Source organism: Onychomys torridus, chromosome 8 (genome assembly GCF_903995425.1).
Source record: "Onychomys torridus chromosome 8, mOncTor1.1, whole genome shotgun sequence".
NCBI classification, from domain to species: domain Eukaryota; kingdom Metazoa; phylum Chordata; class Mammalia; order Rodentia; family Cricetidae; genus Onychomys; species Onychomys torridus.
In genome coordinates this window covers 103,587,551-103,602,985 of record NC_050450.1, presented here as the reverse complement: position 1 = coordinate 103,602,985, position 15,435 = coordinate 103,587,551, and the positions used below count along the sequence as shown (strand labels likewise).

The 15,435-nt window shown below is 51.6% G+C and overlaps 1 protein-coding gene across 5 annotated transcripts in view; it reads right to left on the bottom strand.

The window, feature by feature from the left end:
• The window catches only part of Tmem94 (transmembrane protein 94), a 35,239-nt gene that overhangs the window by 11,351 nt on the left and 8,453 nt on the right, over positions 1 to 15,435 (bottom strand). For 2 of the 5 annotated variants that reach the window (XM_036198265.1, XM_036198266.1), the window contains exons 1-5: positions 9,021 to 9,291; positions 2,473 to 2,592; positions 2,127 to 2,254; positions 1,772 to 1,908; positions 510 to 712 (exon numbers count right to left, since the gene is read on the bottom strand). In XM_036198265.1, the coding sequence (XP_036054158.1) occupies positions 510 to 712; positions 1,772 to 1,908; positions 2,127 to 2,254; positions 2,473 to 2,592; positions 9,021 to 9,074 (642 nt within the window). In that variant the 5' untranslated portion in view covers positions 9,075 to 9,291. Of the gene's footprint in view, positions 1 to 509; positions 713 to 1,771; positions 1,909 to 2,126; positions 2,255 to 2,472; positions 2,593 to 9,020; positions 9,294 to 12,288; positions 12,419 to 15,435 lie in introns of those variants that run through there. The other 3 variants (XM_036198267.1, XM_036198269.1, XM_036198268.1) reach the window with 3 other exon arrangements.

The window sequence follows — 15,435 nt, the reverse complement described above, 5'->3', positions numbered from 1 at the left end:
GAGACAGGGCTTCTCTGTAGCTTTGGAGGCTGTCCTGGAACTCATTTTGTAGACTAGGCTGTCCTCGAACTCACAGAGGATCTGCCTGCCTCTGCCTTCCCAGTGCTGGGATTACAGGCGTGCGCCACCACCACCCGGCGGGGTTTCTTGAGACAGTCCCACTGTATAGCTCACACTGCCCTGGAACCCGAAATCCTTTTGCCTCAGTCTCCACAGTGCTAGGATTGTAAGTGTGTACCACCATGGTTGGCAAGACCACTCTTCCTGGACAGTGCCAGCCAAGAAGAAATAGCTTCAAGGTCCTGACCATTAGCAATGAGCCTGCTGGGTGAGCCTTATGGGACTTGGGTTTCTAGGACTTAAAGATCTGGGAAAAGACAGAGAAAGAGCAGGAGGGAGTTCCAACCCTGCCCAAGTACCCTTGTGAACCCCCAAGCTGACCAGGAGCTTCAAATCTACCCTAAGGACTCCTAACTAATTGCAGATACTCCCCTGGCTGTTCCCTCTACCTTGATGCCCCTCAGGGAGGCGAAGGACTCCTGGCCAGGCCTCAGGGCTATGATGTCTCCTTCTACCAACAGACTAACTGGCAGGTTGACCAGGTGTCCATCTCTGTAAGCCCAGTGCAGGGACCAGGAAGGTGCAAAGGGCATGTGGAGGTCTGGATACATGGCATTCGGCCACTTGATCTCCTTTCCATCCCTGAGAGCATCTGATGAGAACAGAAACAACAGCTCTGGGTCTGCAAGCCTATCCCATGCATGCAAATGCATCCCATATTTCAACAATGCCTTCCCTAAGAATCCTTCCCTAGAGCCAAGCATATTGAGAATGATTCCAGCACTGTGGAGAGGGAACAGAAGGAGTAAACCTGTCTGCCAGGCAACGGCAATGAGAGATGACTTCCAGGAAGAGAGGGAGGGAGAGCATGGGGAATAGACCAGGAAGAGGGGGAGAGCATGGGGAATAGACCAGAAAGAATGGCAAGACTTTATCAGTTAGAGACAAAGGAGATACAATCCAGGTGGAGAGGAGCAGAGGCACATCTGGGTTGGCAGAAGCAGCTCTCAGGAGCTATGTGTGGCATCAGGGATGGCCTGGAGAAGCCATCTCTCTCCTGGAGGGAGCCACAGGAGGCACCTGTCACCCTAGGTCTCTCTGGCTGGGTCTGGACTGTTCATCTGTGACCTGTGTGGCCACTGGGCAGTCAGGCCAATGGTAAACCTTTTCCTAATCCTGCATTTTCTACCTATTTCAGAGAAAAACCTACAAAACGTAAGTGCCGTAGCTTCTCTGAAAATATCACATGCCCCAGGGAAGCAGAGACCACGGACTTCCCACACAAATCCTCAAGCTACAGCCAGAGGTCAATAAATAAATGACTGTGGGCAGTGCCCCTCTCCCTCAAGAACACTCCTCTGCTTTCTAGGCACTCACTGGACTGTTCATCATGGGCCCCCAGCTTTCTGTTCAATCCTGTTTTTGTGGACACCTTAGCTTCTCACTCCTCTGAGCCAGTAACGGAGAACAAGACAGATGTGGAAAAAAAAACCCTCCAACTTCCCTCTCACCAGGGACAGAGTGCTCTAGCCATCTCCCAACACCAGACCTCAGAGTGCCACCATTAGCTTCCCACCTGCCCAGGCTACTGCCTGGTGCCCACAGCCACCCTGCAGCCATCACGACCATCCTGTAAGTCCCATTGATGACAGCCTGGCAGTGCTGACATGTCACAGAGCATCTTTCCTACACACCTGACCCTCAGCCTCACCTTGGATCTGGTCAATGATCCCCCGGAGCCTGCACTGCACCTCCCGGCGCTTCAGCCGATCTTGCCGCCCAATGAGGATGAGATTGAGAAGCAGCAACAGGAACAGAGCAGAGGCATTTACCAGCTCCACTCCATGGCTGGAGTTGAGGGACACAGAGAGCAGCATGTATTGCCAGGGAAAAGGCCTCCCAGCCAGCTACCACAGCCCAAGATGACCCGCTCCTCTAGCCACTTCTGAAAGTGGCCTTGCTTGCTTCCTGCCTCTACCCAAGTCTCTGTCCCCAGTCAAGGGAAAGGGACTCTTCTGTGCTCAGATCACTAGAGCAGAGCTGGCGAGGTCATGGTCCCTGCTTACCTCCCGGCCGGCTGGCCCCCAGAGCAACACAGCAACAGCAGTACAGCCAACAGCATGAGAGAAGCCCCCGGCCAGTGGAAACAGGAGCAGCGGTTGTTAAGGTGGAGGAAGCTGCTTCTCCATGTCTCCTAGAGCAACACGACAGGCTCCAATATGCCCACATCTTAAGACCCAGTCCAGTAAGTAGGGTGGGATACCACTCCCAGGAAACTGGAACTTCTGACTATGTCAAGTCTCAGCTGAGTCTCTGCTATCCAGGGGGCAAGCACAGCAGGTCCCTGAGACAGGGCCTCCTTGCTTCTCTTCCTACCCAGTCATGCTCCAGCCACCCCGGAGGAAGCTTCACCTTCCACGTGAGACATTTCTTCCGCTCTCTGAGGTGTTTCTCCAGCACAGCCTCCAGCTGTTCCTTCAGGACACTGAGGGCCTTCCGGGTAGACAGGCCCAGGGCCAAGGGGGGCTCTCCCTGCAGGGAAGTAGAGACAGTCAGCATCTCCCTAGGGCCCTACCCAGACTTATTCTTTGATTACAAGCTCTTCTTCTCCCTCCTAACCCCCTTCACTCCTTAAAGCCAAGTTAAAAATAAAAGGACAGAAAGTGCTCTCTCAACTCAGTCTATCCGTTCAACTCTCAACCCACGAGCCGGGTGGGCCTCCTGCTCCATCCAGACTTCTTGTTACCCATCCCCACCCTCCATTTTACTTCAAGATTTCACAGAAAAAGATATCTATTTCTTTTTTGTTGTTTTGTGTTTGAGGCAGGTCTCTCCGTGTATTCCAGGCTGTCTTGGAGCTTCTTATGTCCATCAGGCTGGCCTGGAGCTCATAGAGCCTCCTAAGTGCTAGGATTAAAGCATGCAGCAACATGCCATATCCTCTCTCCCTCTCTCCCTCTCTCCCTCTCTCTCTCTCTCTCTCTCTCTCTCTCTCTCTCTCTCTCTCTCTCTCTCTCTCTCTCTCTCCCCTGACCCCCACTCTTGTTTTTCAAGACAGAGTTTCTCTGTGGACCCCTAGCTGTCCTGGAACTTGCTCTGTAGACAAGGTTAACCTCAAACTCACAGAGATCTCCTGCCTCTGCCTCCTGAGTGTTGGGATTAAAGGCATACACCACCACTGCCTGGAATATATCTATTTCTTTAAGAAAGCTAACTCAGACTTTGTTCTTAATTGTTTCTGGGGAAGGTATTTAAGAAAGACTTGGGGCTGGTGAGATGGTTCTGCCAGTAAAGGTGTGGGCTGCTGAGCCTGACAGCCTCAGTCTAGGCCCAGGACCTACCTACACAGGAGGGAGAGAACCAACTTCTTCAAGTTGTCTGACAACACACACAAACAGATGAAATAACTTACAAAAAAAAAGAAAGAAAGAAAGAAAGAAAGAAAGAAAGAAAGAAAGAAAGAAAAGAAAAAGACCATACTACCTTTGCTTTCCAATGCCACTATTTTGCAAAACAGTATTTTGCAACACTAAAGATTAGGCAGGACCTAATCTCAGGGGAAGATAGCTTAGCTGTTCTTGGTTTGTTTTTTTTGTTTTCTCTTTTAAGCTGGGGATCAAACCCAGGGCCTTGTGCTTGCTAGGCAAGCACTCTACCACTGAGCTACATCCCCAACCCAGTTTAGCTGTTCTTAAAGGAAAGAAAGCACTATGACTCCACCACCCTGCTGTCACCACAGCTGGCCCTGGACATAGGGACTAGACATGTTGAGTGACCTCACACTTGGTCCACTCTTCATTGAGAACCACACATTCCTATTTCCTCCTTCTTTGACTCCAACTGTTCTTCATTCTTTCATGCCACAGCCCAGCCTTGCCAACTGTTGGGTGTTCCCTGGGAGACCTCTGCAACAGTTGTGGATTCTCCCACCACCTATGGACTCACCCACCACCTACGGATTCACCTACCACCTACGTACTTTCAAAGCCTCCATTTCAGGGTTGGGGATTTAGCTCAGTGGTAGAAAGCTTGCCTAGCAAGCGCAAGGCCCTGGGTTCGATCCTCAGCTCAAAAAAAAAAAAAAAAGAATTACAAAGCCTCCATTTCACTCCCGGTTGGGTCCCTGTTCCAGATACAGGCCTGTCTACTGACCTGCCTCAAGCTGCTTCACAGGAGACAGGAAATACCCCAAATTCATCCCAACCCTCCCTGCCAGTCAACTTTACACACACACACACACACACACACACACACACACACACACACACACACACTATCCAGGCTCCAACCTCCCCTCCCCCATTTCCTTCCCATCCCTTCTTTACCTTTTCCAAACCCACTGAAATACCCCAGCCAGAGAAAGACTCTCTCAGCAACTGACCTCCTTTATCTTTAAATTTTTATTACATTTGATTGACTAATGTATCAAAGGTCAACTTTCAGGAGTCAGTTCTCTCCTTCTATCATGTGGGTCCCAGGGACCTGGCTCATGTCCTCAGGCTTGACGGCAGGCACCATTATCCAGTGAGCATCTCTGCAGCATCCTCTCCCTTACTGTTAAAACCCAGACCCCAGCGCTGTGCCTGCGCTGCAAGGTCCCCCAGCCTCCCTGCCCTTCCTTCTACACTCCCTGCTCCTTCAGCTCATGTGCAAAGGAGTGTGCACTTCCTGGCCAAGGACATACCTGCCACCAGGCAACCCTCGCTTCTTCAAGAGGGCTCAAATATCACCTCCTATGGGAGGGACAGTTCCTGAAAGCCCAGAGCTGAACCTCAGTCTTGTCGTCTAAGGCATCGGGCAACCTGGCTCTCAGCTTGCACCTTATGGAACTGGGTCTGGATGTGCATGTCTGGCTCTCTTACTGTACCTTAAATTCCTTGAATTTTGGCACAGTATTTGGTACAGAACTGAAGATGAGTTCTCCTATCTCCCACTGAACCACAACAGATGGTACTAGACACACACAAGCTCAGTGAACATCTGGTGAATGGATGAACACACAAGTAGCTTCAAGAACCCCAATGACAACTTAGTCAGGGGATGTCAACACAAAGCCTGCAGTAGTACCTGCAGCTTTCAAAGACATGCCAGCCAGGTGGTGGTGCTGGCAGCGGCAGTGGCGGCATACGCCTTTAGTCCCAGCACTCAGGAGGCAGAGGCAAGTAGATCTCTGTGAGTTTGAGCCAGCCTGGTCTATAGAGAGTTCCAGGACAGCGAGGTCTATATACAAAAACCCTGTCTTGGGGGGGAGCGGGGAAAGACATGCCTATCTGGGCACCACCCTGACCCCACTGCCCCAAAACTTCTGGGATGAAGCTGATGTCAGGGTGAATCCACTGGACAGAGCTCCAGCTATAAATAATACTAATGTAGTAAATGGGCCCAAGAAACAGAGTTCCTGGAGAGGCAACAAGCCTTTCCCAGAGGCCACCTGAAGAGCTTCTAGCAGGGAAAGTCCAAGCAAAATCAGCAAATCCTTAGCCCGAGATACCTGAAGGCTGTCCACTCGGAAGGAAGGGCTGTGGGACACACTCACCTGGCTAACTGACTCCTTGTCCTACCTTGTCATGCCAACGGCCCCATTGCTGTCCTCTGCAGGGACCTGTCGGCTTTATCTATTGCCTTCCTGACTAGTTCCAAAGGTACCCCTGGCTTCCTCCTTGGCCATCTGGTTTTTGCCGTGGCGGGACACACATCCATGACTCTAAGGGGCTACCAGGGCCAGGAAGGGCCCAGTGCCACATACCTAGAATTGTAGGTGCACAAGAATAGAGTCCCCAGTATTGCCTGTCACTGGCCACCTCAGTTTTCCAGAATGCGTTCACTCCAAGATTCTTAGCTTCTTCTTTTTTCTTTCTTTTTGAGACAGGGTTTCTCTGTGTAGCTGCGGCTGTCCTGGAACTCGCTCTGTATAGCAGGCTGGCCTCAAACTCAACAGAGATCTGCCCACCTCTGTCTGCCTCCCAAGTGCTGGGATTAAAGGTGTGCACCACCATCACCTGGCTACTCTTAGCTTCTTTACCTAAACCCAGTAGGTTCCTGACCCTCCAGAGCTCAGGGTCCAAAGCCAGTATTCAGTGCAGACAGGGCCTATTATGCAATCTCCGAGAAGGGCAGAGGCCTTCATGAGGGCTCTAGAGAAGAAACACAAAGGACTACAAAGGGCAGGTTGGACCTGTTCCTCTCTGTCAAAGGAAGGAAGAAGATTTGGGGCCAGAGTAAGAAGCCTGGCCCAGCACCTTCCTTCACACTATATCCTGCTCTCTTGGACTCCATCTTCCCCTGGCTTCCTCTCCACATCCTGAAACAAGAGTTCCTGGGATGGACAGGATCCATAGATCAGACCCCTATAACTCATAAAGTGTAAAGCAGTGGAGGGAGGGAGGACCACTGGAAGAGATAAGGACTGCATGCCCAAGAGTGGGCACAAGCAGGAAAAGGATCCAGGCCAAGTGCAGTAAGCTTCCATGGGAAGCTGCTGGACCTCAAGCTAGGCCCTTATGTCCAGGAAGGAGCAGTTCCCAGTAAGACTCAGAAAAACCTATGAAGAGAAACCAGAGAACCAGGGAGGCATCCCTCCTCTAGCCAGGCCTGCTGAGCACTCATTGGCTCCTGGGCTACACCGTGGCCACCCTGACATCTACTGCCTCCTTCTCCACAGTCCCATGCCAGGACTGCCCGCCTCATCATCACTGGCTTTCCCTGTCCCAGGTATTCTACTCCTCTGCAGGTGAGGGAGGCCTGGTCAGAAGGTGACAGATGCTGGTGGACAGCACACCTGCAGAGCTGTCTGCACATCTGCCCCCGCATGTTGTGTCTGGCCAGGGGCATCAACTGCAGACAAGGGATTAAAGACAGTGCAGCAGAGGGAAAATAAGCTCTTCTGTAATTACATGCTGCCCAAAGGAAGTGCCTGCCCACACAGGCTGGCCCTGTGGTGAGGACTGGGCCTTCTGAACCAGCCCACTCTCTGCTCACCCCTCCATGGCAGGAGGGCCAGAGTTCAGGGTCAGATCTCTCCTTCCCTCATTGCCTGAGCTTTTCTGGGGAGGGGGGGGGCGGGGGACAGAAGATCCAGAGCTAAGGCGTTCAGTGGGAAACCATCGGACCTGCTGAAGGAGGTGCAGAGCCAGGTGAAAGGGAACAGGCAGAGTGACTGATACGGATACTCTGTGTTCCTGGGTGCCTTGGAGAGATGCAGCAAGTTCCTATTATCTGAGCAATAAATAACCTAAGTCAGCACAGATCTGCTAAGATCTGCTTCTCTTTACCTGCTGAGGTAAAGAAGGGTGAGGAACATTTTGATATGCCTTGATTAAGTTCCCAAGGCTAACAAGAGATTTCTCCTGCTTCTCTGATGCTAAAAACTCACCCCTTCAGGCTGGAGAGATGGCTCAGAGGTTAAGAGCACTAACTGCTCTTCCAGAGGTCCTGAGTTCAATTCCCAGCAACTACATGGTGACTCACAACCATCTGTAAGGAGATCTGGTGCCCTCTTCAGTATACATAATAAATAAATAAATCTTTAAAAACAAACAACAACAACAACAACAACAACAAAACAACTCACCCCTTCCCTGATACTGGCACCTCTAGACACATTCTTGGGGCCAGGAGTGAGGCTTCTAGCCCAGAATGACCCGGACAGAAGGACACTGAAATCTTCCCACTATTGTCAGCACTCACACTGAGCAAAGTGGAAACAACCTGAGTCAGAAAGGTAGCTGTTGTTTGGTTGTGTTGTTACTTTTGAGAGACAGCGTCTCACTATGTAGCCCTGACTGGCCTGGAACCTACCATGTAGTCCAGGCTGACCTCAAAGTCAGAGATCAGCCTGCCTCTGCCTCCTAAGCACCGAAACTTGCCCACCAGGCCGGGCAAAAAGGAAGCCTTGACTCGGGAGGCTGGATGCCATCACAAGCTGGGCTGGCCCTCTCTGTTCCACCACTAAGGGAGAGTACTCACTGAACTTGATATTCATGGGGAACATAAGGGCCGAAAGCCTGACAATCACAAGCAGTGACCTGGCACCAAGCAGGACCCACTGCCAAGGTGTGTAACTAGCCTCAGGTGGTCTACTGAGCACTCCAACAGCCGGTGCCCTGGGCGTTTTTGCACCCACCTCAGCAAGAAGCCCCAGCATCTTGCCCGTGTCCCTGTAGAGCACCTCTGAGGTTCTCCCCACTTTCCTTCTTACTCTACCTGTTTTAGAAGCAGCAAAATTATGGCTGTACATTCAGGAAGGCAGGTCACAAATAGAAGCCTGACTGGGGGCCTTGACGACAGATGCCCACCAGTTATGACCAGCTGGGCCCCTTCACCAGGTCACCCCATCACAGCTGCTTGAATCGGACAGACAGAGAGCAATCAAAGTTGAACTCAGCTCAAACTCAAGTCACTGAAGGATAGTCAGCCACTCCCGACTCCCTGAGTCTGCCAGGCACATCTGGACTCATCTACAGCTGGTAAACCAGAGGCAGAGCAGGTCTCTTCCTCTTCTTCCTCGTAAGGGCTCGCTCATGTAGACCTCAGCATACACCCCTGCTCCCCCACCTTCAGTAGCCACTGAAACTCAGAGGAAACTATCCCAACCCTGACCCCTGACTCAGTTACCTGAATGACCCAGCAGAAAAAAAGTCCCTTCATTATAGAGAAGGGATGGCACCCAGGCCCTGAGCTTCTGTCACCTGCACATGGAGCCTTGGGTCCCTGCATCCTTTTCCCTCGGGGAAACTCAATCCCCAAGGCTGCTCTGGGTAACCTGAAAACCTGGTTGGCCATTCCAAGACATGCTAGCTTTTTGGCTTTCCCAATCTCCTTCCAAAGCCCTGGTTACCCCAGGCTCATCCCAGCTGCTCTGCAGCATCTTCAGGACTCCTTTGGCAATCACAACCCAGAGACTCCCTCATCAGCAGGGAATGAGGCAGTTAAAACTGTGAAAGTCAAGCTGGCATACTCACCGTGCTGTGCTTGCCCTGGTGGGGTAGCCATAGCTCTGCCTGCTTGAAAAGCATGGGGCAGAGCCTGAGGGACAAGCAGTCAGGTACTGGAACTCCCAACACCACCCTCAAGGATGCGGGGAGAAGCAGAACAGAATGAGAGGGTGTGTGAGTGAGAGGCCGGTGCTGTGGAGAATCGGGTGCAGCAGAGCAGAGCTTGAATCTGCTGATTAATTCAGCCTATTTCCAGTCACGCTGCAGATTCAGGGAGGGAGGAGGAGGAGGCAGCAGGCAGCAACAGCAGCCCTGAGAGGGAGGGAGAGAGGGACGGAGGGAGGGAGGGGGAGGGAAGAGAGAGAGGAAGGAGGAGGGCAAAGAAAGGAGGGCTGAGAGGCAAAAGTTGGTCCACGATTCGATTCGACAGATGTCCAAGAGTTTGGCCCTTCAGAGGAGGCCAGTGCAGGGTGAACACAGAGGCAAGATACAGCTAGAGGACAGCCAAATGGACAGAGGGACATTTGGACAGATGAAAGAAGCTGTCAAGGGCTTGGGGCTCCGGGACCAAATGCTGGCATCCAGGAGTACTCTGGGAAACATAAACACTGGACCTCTTCCCAGACTACCTGTCCACTGCCCCAGGTCACTAGTTAGGACCCCACTGTGGCTGAGCTCATCACCCACCCGAGTTCCCTGCCACTCAGAGCACGGAGCCCAGGCATCAGCAGCCTTCCACGGTGAGAGCTGCAGGAAGCAGGGGAGAGACAGAGCCTTATTAATAGCAGCACATCCTGCAGCAGGGCGGGGCAGCCAGCAGGGATTCCAGCAGAGACTTCTAGGAGGCCTGGAGTCCAGTGGAAGGGAGAACCAGGAGCAGAGGGAGAAAGCAAAGCCAGCTGAAAGTGCTTCTTAGGATCCTAACACCTTCCTTGCAGGTGACCTGGAGGTCCACCAAGGGAAGGAAGCTCTGCCTTCGGCACGCCAGAGACCAGGGCTGCCCTGTACACCCGGGTCATTTGTTTGTTTGTGACAGTCTCTTCTGTATAGCTCTGGCTGTTTAGAAACTCATTGTGTATGTAGACCAGGTGGCCTCAAACTCACGTGATCTGCTTACCTTTGTCTCCTGAGTGCCCAGGTTAAAGGCATGTGCCACCCAGCCCAGGAACAGACCAAAAGACTCCGTCTCTGCACTTTAAACCTGGCCTGAGTGACTAGGGCTCTGAACACATGGCTCTGGCCCCTAGTTTGGCATAAAAAAAGTCAGTACAACCACTCTGGGTAAAGGAAGAGGTAAGGCATGGGAGAGGATTGGACATTCCTCTGCTAATGGACAGGCCATCTTCAGTACGGTGACACAACACGCCAGGGAGTTAGGACAGCCTAATGGGTCCCTTGGCTGGAAAGCAGGCTGGAGGCTGTTTCTCCAGGGCCCTCTGTCTCCTAGACTACACCCTCTCCAACCACTGCTAGGAAAAAGAGCCAGCGCCTCCTAGCACGAGGCAGCCTCCCCTCCCCCTCGCTGGCCTGTGTACCTCCCTGTGGGGCCCCTGCCAAACAGTCGAATGGGGACAGAAAGGAGGGGCTGGGCAGTCCAGAGGTTAAGGGCAGGAAGTCTTTGCTGGGAGCAGGAAAGAGAGATGGGCGGGGTCAGCTTCTGTGCCAGTCTCTGTGAGGACTATTGGCTTTAGCCACCAGAAGGACTCCCGTCCCTGGGTTCTGGGAAGTCACTGCTAGGGTGGAAACCAGGCAGCAAAGCTCTTCCTGCTCCATGGCACTCCTCAGAGCGCACAGGGTGCTGTGTAGACAGCACCTCGGTCCTTTCCCCTTTCAGCCACTTCCCCCACTGCCAACCTCGATGATACCGCTCATCCACCACATGCTTCCAGACAGGCTGGGAACTGGTGGGTCCCAAAGAGAGGGAACGGGGTGCTACAAGTTATCCAGCAGCAGCCCTGGACTAGGGCGTTGGCTACAGACCACCTGAGCAACAACTGCCACTATACAAACGCCTCTTACTCCTTTTTCTCCAAGAAGCCTTCTGAGAATCCTGGGTGTTATTATCGAGGCCAGTGTATAATTGAAGAGACCCTTCCTGGGCGGCAAGATTGGGTACAGCACTTGCCACACAAATCTGGTGGCCCAAGTTTGACCCCCAGAACCCAAGCAAAGATGAAAGAAGAGAACCGCCTCCTCCAGGTAGTCCTCCACCTGCACGCTGTGGTACATGTGCACTGCACACACCGCACACACATTCATAATAAGTAAGAAAATATTTATAAAGGAAAGGCCCTCATGTAGGTCAAACCCCAGAGGGTTCTATTACTAAATTGACTATGCTGCTAGCCCTCAGCAAGACTGTGATCCTCTACAAGCTGGGAACCATCTCCCTAGCCCCCGGGGCTCTGACTCCAGTGCTCCATAAACATGCTGCTGGCGCTGTACGTGGCTTTCTAGTCCAGAAACTCTCCAGAGGGACAGAGCTGAGACAGGGGTCTATTGGTGGGGGATACTGAAGTCAGGCAGGAGACACAAAGACTTCCTGGGGGCAGTCTTTGCCACAGGAGAAGAATATTCTAAATCTACTTCCATCCATAGACTGTACACCTGAAGGCAGGACTGGTCTTCAACTGCCTGGACTGCTCAAGCTGCTGACTTTAGGAGTTGAGGGATGTTGAACTTAGGATCTCATGAGTGCTAGGTAAGCATTCTACCCATCAGATACATCCCCATGCCTCATTTGAGAGAGGACCTCACAAAGTTGCCAAAGGCAGCCTTGAACTCACTCTGGCACTCCCCAAATGTGCAGTTCTCCTGCCTCAGCTTCTAGAGTAAGTAGGATTACAGACCTGTACCACCAGGCCCAGCTCAATCCTGTTGATTACCATACAGCTGTGTTTGGAATCTGATGATGTGCTTGTCCCTAACCACAGATGGGGTGCCCAACAGTCTTCAGCATGGCTAGGCAGGTTGGGGCACAGCCCTAGCACAGCACAAACAAACCAAATTACACAGCTCTGGGCAAGGCTGGCTTGGGATCAAACCCAATCGGAAAGCCTGCTGTCATGCAGCCTTGTCAACTGGGCTACCCTTAACCCTGTATTCGTCCCAGCCAGGCAATACTGACCTATGAGAAGGGGTCACAGTTATATCTCCCGCAGCCCTCACAGCATGCCCCACCTTTCTCTCACACTCAGTGTAGAACCCGAGCTGAAGATTTCCCAGAAAACCCAGGTGAGGGGAGCCCAATATAGATACCCCCACAATAGCCACACAGCAAGAGAGCAGGGCCCACCAGATGCTTCTCCTTCAGGTCCATGGGCCCAGGGTACTTCAGACATGCCCAGATGAACACAGTCACACCTGGAAGGAAGCTTCCTCCCCAACATGGACAAACCCCAGTGAGTCTGTCACAGTCACAGCATCTGGGAAAAAAGAGGAAAGAAATTCTGTAAATAAGGTCACAAGGTCACAAGACTGGGAGTCTGTTGTGCAACATGAGGACCTCAACTAAGCCACAGAGCACCAGCACCCTGCTGGCCTGGCCCTCCAGCAGCATACCGAAGGAGTCAGCCTTGGATGAGGTCCACCCTGGGAGGCCAGCAGACCAGCTCCAGAGGGGTATCTGGAAATTACAAGCCTTGTCTTTCAACCTTCATTTTCAGAGGCATACTATTCTCGGGTTCTGTGTGTACTCTATAAACGGCTGACTTCCAGCAGCCAGGAAGAGCCTTGGTTCATCAGTATGTCTTAAGGTCAGCAGTCAAGTCTCTGGAATCTAATACAAGTCAAGTCATCAGGGGACATCCGGAGGGAGGGTAAGAAGCAACCTGGCAGAAGCAGGCACACTACACTCTCCACGTCCTGAGCAACGTGTTCCACACTTGCCAGTACACACATGCCCACAGGTCTTGTGTGGGTGATGGCAGTGCTGGACAGGCACCTTGGGCAGAGGTCTGCAAGGATGAGCATGCCAACCCGACAACCAGTGTGACCAAAGTCAGCTAGGTACCTGGAAGATGGCCCAAGGGCTAGAAAGTAGCTGTGACAGACCCATGCTGAGCATGTGTGATGCCCTGGGTCTGATCTCAGCAGCCCTCCCCGCCAAAAGAGGGTAAGTCTGACCTGACACCCACTCCCACCTGCCCCACCTGAGCCCTGGCCCTCAGCCTTCCATCCTGGCAGCCAACACAACTTTCACAATCTCAGATCAGGGCGTGTTCTCAGTAAAAAGTGACACTGGGTAATCTGGTTTGGATCAGAGGCCTCCTCTTGGAGAAAGCTCTAACCTGCTGATGAGGTCAGTTCTCCGGGGCTGCAGCCAACCTCATTACAAGGAATCAGAGGCCTCAGAGAGCTGACCCATAAAAGAGCTGTCGAGAAACAATTAAAAATCTATGTCCAGAGGGCTGGCCAGAAGACTCAGGTTTGAAGCCACCAACTCCACTCCCAGATCCCACGCAATTCCTCCAAGTGGCACCCATGTTGATGTCATCTGCTATGCCGCCAAGTTTCTCCCTACCCCTTCCTTTCAGCCAGGACCTTCAATCCAAGCAGAGACATCCCCCTCAGGGTCAGAGACAGTGACATTCAGTCTTTGGCAGCCAAATGAAATGGGATCCCGAGAGGCCAAATCACTGTTCCCCAAGGCCACTCTGACCAGGCAGCCTGAGCCTTGTTTACAGCTATGGCTGAAATCCCCATGACACCCCATCCCAGTAGGGGCTGAATAAGGTATTCACCACACAGGGAAAGGCACCAGGGTGCAGAACGGGATTGTTCCTATTAACTACTTCTGCCAACACAACCAGAGGGAAATGACTGTGGCCAGCTGGAACCGCAGCAGTGCAGAGGGCGGCCAGGAACATGGCATTTTTCTAAGAGTCTCTGCATTCCCATCATTCCATACATGGGGTTCTGGGAGAGGACTGTTCTTAACATCTGACCTGAAATAAGGAGCAGAATCCTTAAAGGGCCAGCTCTGCCTATAGCCCACTGTGAAAAAGTGTAAGGGTCAAAGCTAAATGACTACCTGTGGGTTCAAATCTCATCTCTAACATGTATCAAATACTGGATGATCTTGGTAAACTAAATGATTTATCCTTTCCAGCTTCTGATCCCTGTCCTTAGTATGGATGTGCAAATACCTATTTCACAGCAGTGCCATGAGAATTATGTAAAATAGTACATGTACTGGGCCTGGCACAATATTTGGTACTCCATAAACAGTAGCTGTTACTCTCATTAACAAGACGAAATGACAATCAAGTCCACTCAAGTCAAGAATAAGGACTCATGCTGCCAAACCTTGAGTTTGAGCCTTGGAACCCACATGGTGGAAGGAGAGAGCTTCTAAAAGTTGTCCTCTGACCTCCATGTGTGCACAGTGGCCATGTGTGTGCATGCATGTGCACGCGCGCGCGCACACACACACACACACTTACTAAGTAAATTTATTAAATTATATAACAAGAAAGAATAAAAACACAAAGTCAAATAGGAGGAGAGGAACAGAAGGTAAAAAAACTGAATGCAATGTCTCCTTGCAACAGACAGAGATCATTACAGAAAACCACAACTGATCAAATGTGGAGAACAAGCGCCCCTGAGATCTCTAGAGCACAATTCCCACACCTAAGAATTGGGGGCCACAGCAGAACAGGTGGGGAAGACTGTAAGAGACGAGAGAACAGGAAGTCTGCAGTGAGCTTCAGCTCCTAGACATGTCAGGGAAGCTGCACCCTGCAAGTCCCACTAACATCATGACTGTCTAAACAACAAAACCTGAACAAGAACGTCAGCAACAGACATCCAACACGGAAGGGGGAACTTCATGGGGCCCCCACCCTAGATCTAGAGGCAGCTGAGGAACGCTGAGATCGGGAGAAAGTCTTCCCCAGGGAAGAGCCCCCCAACTGGTCATCCTATACCAAATGGGCAGCCCTAAATTTTTTTTTTAATTTTTTTTTTTTTTTTTTTTTTTTTTTGGTTTTTCGAGACAGGGTTTCTCTGTGTAGCTTCCTGGAACTCACTCTGTAGACCAGGCTGGCCTTGAACTCACAGAGATCCACCCGGCTCTGCCTCCTGAGTGCTGGGATTAAAGGCGTGTGCCACCACCGCCCAGCTAGACAGCCCTAAAATCATATACGTACGAGTAACATCACATGGACTGAGCAGGTTTTACTTAAATACTTAGGGATATATATTCCTGTGTGTGTGTGTGTGTGTGTGTGTGTGTAACAACAATTAAAAAAATAGAGTCCTTGCCAGGTATGATGGCTCATGCCTTTAACCCCAGCACTTGGGAGGCTGAGTCAGGTGATCTCTGTGAGTTTGAGGACAGTCTGGTCCACATGGCGAGTTCTAGACCACCCAGGGCTACATAGTAAGATCAAACAAAATTTAAAAAAAAAAAAAATTAGGGCATGAGTTTGAGAGAGAA